General features: G+C 36.4%; 1 protein-coding gene across 1 annotated transcript in view; it reads left to right on the top strand.

Moving 5' to 3' along the window:
• LOC107564739 (PDZ domain-containing RING finger protein 4) overlaps positions 1–5,000 on the top strand; it is a 50,969-nt gene that overhangs the window by 44,944 nt on the left and 1,025 nt on the right. The window contains exons 7-10 of the mRNA XM_016249885.1: positions 878–994; positions 2,297–2,602; positions 3,453–3,799; positions 4,813–4,819. Coding sequence (XP_016105371.1) covers positions 878–994; positions 2,297–2,602; positions 3,453–3,799; positions 4,813–4,819 — 777 coding nt within the window. The remainder of the gene's footprint in view (positions 1–877; positions 995–2,296; positions 2,603–3,452; positions 3,800–4,812; positions 4,820–5,000) is intronic.

Here is a 5,000-nt window from a genome sequence, read left to right as displayed (position 1 = left end):
TGGTTCTACAGCACTAAAAACTACATTAAAATATATATATTTAAAATGACAAAATAAAAAAAGGATCAAAACGCACAACAAAATGAGTAAAACTTTAACAAAAATTTAAATTAAAACAAATATAAACTAAAAAATAACCCTGATTTTTACTACATTTTCATATTATAGTAATGCAAAAATTCTTAAATTTTTCTTTAAATTTATTCTTTAAAATAAAATTATAACTGAAATAAAATAAGCGTATTTTATTTCACCTACTTTTAAAATGAAATAAAAATGAATATTTTAAAAACACAACCAAATAACTAAAACTTTCAAATGAAAACAGAGGTGTATAATATATATAAAAATAAAAATAACAAGCTATTATAGTACCTCAGTGATACTAAAATAACGTTGATTTTTATTACATTTTCGTGATTTCTTAGAATAAGAAAATAAACATTGAAATGCTGTTATATAACATTCTAAGACACATTTTAATCTTTAAATAACGTTCTAATCACAAGAAAACTGGACTTTTTAATGTTCTTGGAGAATGAAAATAAATGTTCAAATAACGTTACATTTTGAATGAAACTCAAGTTAGTAGAATGACGGAAGAAACGTTTTTATAACATTTAAATAACGAAATAACCACGACAGGAAAACTGGCCATTTCAACGTTTTAGAAACACAATGTTTTCATGAGCTAAACGTGTTCCAAGAGCTGATCCGGATCATAACGCTGACAGATCGCTGGATAACGAGTCGTGCACTTCTTCACTGAATCCGACACGACTGAAGTGTGTTTGTTCAGATGAAGCTTAATGTAATGTCACCATGAACCGTCACAAGGGGCTAAAAGAGCTTGATCTTCTTTATACATGATGTTCAGGATGAGCCGTGGCTGGATGACGAGCACAGCGAATACTTAGAGGAGCTGAAGATGGAGATGCTGGAGGAGGAGGAGGAGGAGGAGATGAAGAGAGCGGCTCGAGAGGAAGACCAGAAGGTCAGAGAACAATCATCACGCACTTCAGCTGGAAAAAATATCAACTTATTCTAGCTAGCTGCCTAGGCAACATTTCTCATTTGTATTTAGTTTAACTAAAACTGATCAATAAAGACGAATAAGTAGCATAGAAAATAAAAAATGACAAAACTAAATTACTAAAACTTTATTTAAAATTAAAGTGAAAACGTAAAAAATATAAAGAAAATCCTATTCAGAATATTAACATAAACTATAATATTTTAATATTTTGAATTAGATTTCATGCTCATGCTTTCATGTTCATTTCACTTAAAGTGTAAGTAACACACACACACACATATATACTGCATATACACATACACATTTATAAATTCAATATATATATTATTTCATTTACATTTAGTTTGTTGAAGTATTAAAATACCTCAAATTAAATAAAACTAAAAACTTAATAAAAGACCTATGCAGACATAATACATTCAGACATAATTTAACTAAAATTAAAATAAATACAAATAATACAAATCAAACTACATTAGTTTATCAGTAATCCTAAGAAATAACACTGCCAAACACACATTTAAAACAAGAACAAATATTTGCCATTGGATTTTCTTTTTCTTTGTTTGACCCCACTGGCAGATATTTGTTCTTGTTTGAAGTATAAACTTACTTAATTTTGATTTTATTCAGAAAACATTACTCAATTCTTGCTCTCAAGCAAGAATGTTTATATATTGTGACCCTGGAGCACAAAACCAGTCATAAGGGTCAATTTTGTGAAATTGAGAGTTATGCATCATCTGGAAGCTGAATAAATAGCTTTCCATTGATGTATGGTTTGTTAGGATAGCACAATATTAGAAAATCTGGAATCTGAGGGTGCAAAAAAATCTAAATATTGAGAAAATCATCTTTAAAGTTGTTCAAATGAAGTTCTTAGCAATGCATATTACTAATCAAACATTAAGTTTTGATATATTTATGGTAGGACATTTACAAAATATCTTCATGGAACATGATCTTTACTTAATATCCTAATGATTTTTGGCATAAAAGAGAAATGTATAATTGTGACCCATACAATGTATTGTTGGCTATTGCTACAAATATCCCCCAGCGACTTAACACTGCTTTTGTGCTGCAGGGACACATTTGTACTGAAAAACTAAATTACTTAGAAAATATTTTTTTTGCAGTGCATTGCTTGTGTTAGAAATTAAAGAGTGATAGATGAATGTTTGGAATCATTTCTTACTGTATATGTCTCAGTTGACTCTGGTTTAGCTTAAATGATCCTCAGTCCGAGTCTCCCAGCAGGCCAGAGCAACTCAAGAAGAAAGCATCACGGCGTCCTGCTCCTACAGTCAGGAGAAGAGCGTGGACCCAGAGAGGAGCGTCCTCGCTCAGATCCAGAAGCAGCTGTCGCGGTGTGTGTCGGGCCGGAGCTCGGCGGACGGAGCGGAGAAGCTGCTGGAGCTGAAGTGTCAGATCCGCAGCGGCGGCGAGTACGACCTGTTCTACGCTCGCAGCAGCAGCATCCAGTGCAGCGGTGTGGAGCGCGAGCTGCGGATGCTGAACGAGGAGCTGCGCAGCATCCAGCTGGAGTGCCAGAGCATCATGAAGGTGGGGACCTACAGCACTGTTCAAAGTTCGAGGCACTTGTGTAAAAATGCTATAAAATGAGGATGCTGTCATAAATAGATTTTCTTTATCATTTAACTTCTATTAACTAAATTAAATTATCATTTGGTGTGAGCATCCTTTGCGTTTAAAGCAACTTTTGCCCTCGGTGCACTTGAGCAGAGAGACTTGACCACTTTGCAGGAGGTTTCTTGAAGCATCCTCACTTACATAAATGTGTCCCTGCAGCACAGAAGCAGTGTTAAGTCGCTGGGGGATATTTGTAGCAATAGCCAACAATACATTGTATGGGTCACAATTATACATTTCTCTGTTATGCCAAAAATCATTAGGATATTAAGTAAAGATCATGCTCCATGAAGATATTTTGTAAATGTCCTACCGTAAATATATCAAAACTTAATGTTTGATTAGTAATATGCATTGCTAAGAACTTCATTTGAACAACTTTAAAGATGATTTTCTCAATATTTAGATTTTTTTGCACCCTCAGATTCCAGATTTTCAAATAGTTGTATCTCAACCAAATATTGTGCTATCCTAACAAACCATACATCAATGGAAATATTATTTATCAGCTTTCAGATGATGTATAAATCTTCGAAAGTTACCCGTATGACTGGTTTTTGTGGTCCAGGGTCACAAGTGAACTATAGTGCCCTGCACCCACTGGTAAAAAAAAAAACAAACCAAAAATTATATCTGGTGTGTAACTCATTTTTGGTTTGACAGAAGTACCGATAAGAATACCGTTAAAGTACCGGTTCGATAAGCAGTATCGGTAAGAGTAGTAATACTGTTAAACCCTAACGAGACCCATCCCTACACGCAGGTGCATCAGCTGGGATCCCGCGAGCGTCCCGAGAAGTCGGACAAGGACAGCTCGAGCGCGTATAACACGGCCGAGAGCTCGCGCAGCACGCCGCTCGCCGCAGATCACTCTCCAGAGCACCGCAGGGTCAGCCTGACCAACCGCAGGAACCTGCTAGCGCTCCGACGGGCCCCGAGCGGCAGCCCCGACCACAGCAACCCGTCCGAATCCGAGCAGACGCCGCCCGAGGGCCCACAGCGCCAGAGCTGCATGCAGCTGATCCAGCAGCAGACGGCGCTGGAGTTCGTCAGCCGGCCTTCTGAACCCAAGATGGAGTGGAAGGTGAAGGTCCGGAGCGATGGAACCAGGTACCAGTGCTGAGCTGTAGCGAGGCTTTTTTACTTCGCTACTGTACTTAACTACATTTTTCTTTATCGGAGTATTTTTAGTAGGGATGCACTGAAATGAAAATTCTTGGCCGAAGCCGAAACCAAACAAAATGAAACACTGGCCCAAATACCGAACACGGTTTTTCATGTTTTTTCCTCATGTATTTTGCCAATTTTTTCACCATCGCAACAATTAAATAGCCAAATTAAATGTGTAGTTTTAGCTGTTTTGTCTTTGTTGTTATTTGTGACCCTGGACCACAAAACCAGTCTTAAGTGTCAATTCTTCAAAATTGAGATGTATACATGGTTTGTTAGGATCGGACAATATTTGTCTGAGATGCAACTATTTGAAAATCTGGAATCTGAGGGTGCAAAAAAATCTAAATATTGAGAAAATCATATAGAGGAATACTTAAAGCTATTAAAGTTATTGATTTCCTACTTTTTCTTTAGTTGTCAATTCTTCAAAATTGAGATGTATACATGGTTTGTTAGGATCGGACAATATTTGTCTGAGATGCAACTATTTGAAAATCTGGAATCTGAGGGTGCAAAAAAATCTAAATATTGAGAAAATCATATAGAGGAATACTTAAAGCTATTAAAGTTATTGATTTCCTACTTTTTCTTTAGTTCTTTGATGAACAGACATCACAGCAGCTGGTTATCAGGTTATTTTGGCTGCTATTACTTTAAGAGCTGCCGCTGCTGAACGTGACGCGGATCTGACACACATCGTATTTTCTCTCAACTCTCTTGACCTTTTCTGACCCACTTCAGGTCTTAAAGTCTCTACTAATGAGCTGACGAGTTGAATCAGGTGTGTTAGATGAGTTCGGAAAACCATTTCAGAGACATGTTCTTAAATGTGACTCATATAAAATATATTACATGCATGCACAGTTTTAATCGCCTTTTTGGTAACTTCATGACTTAACTGACCACGACATTGCATGCAAGTAGATTCAACCGCACTTTGATATGAAAAGATACAGGGTACAGCGCACGCTGACGCATATATATATATATATATATATATATAAATACCTTGCTACGTGTACTGTGTTAGGCTAATCGAGACTTGTCATTTGCACTTATATACTGTTGCTCTTTTGTTAGTTTTGATTGCTTCTATTGTCCTCATTTGTAAGTCGCTTTGGATAAAAGCGTCTGCTAA

The sequence above is a fragment of the Sinocyclocheilus grahami genome, unplaced genomic scaffold, assembly GCF_001515645.1.
Source record: "Sinocyclocheilus grahami isolate Dianchi unplaced genomic scaffold, SAMN03320097.WGS_v1.1 scaffold958.1, whole genome shotgun sequence".
Lineage (NCBI taxonomy): Eukaryota > Metazoa > Chordata > Actinopteri > Cypriniformes > Cyprinidae > Sinocyclocheilus > Sinocyclocheilus grahami.
The sequence above is the reverse complement of the archived record's forward strand: the minus strand, read 5'-3'. Positions and strand labels throughout refer to the sequence as shown.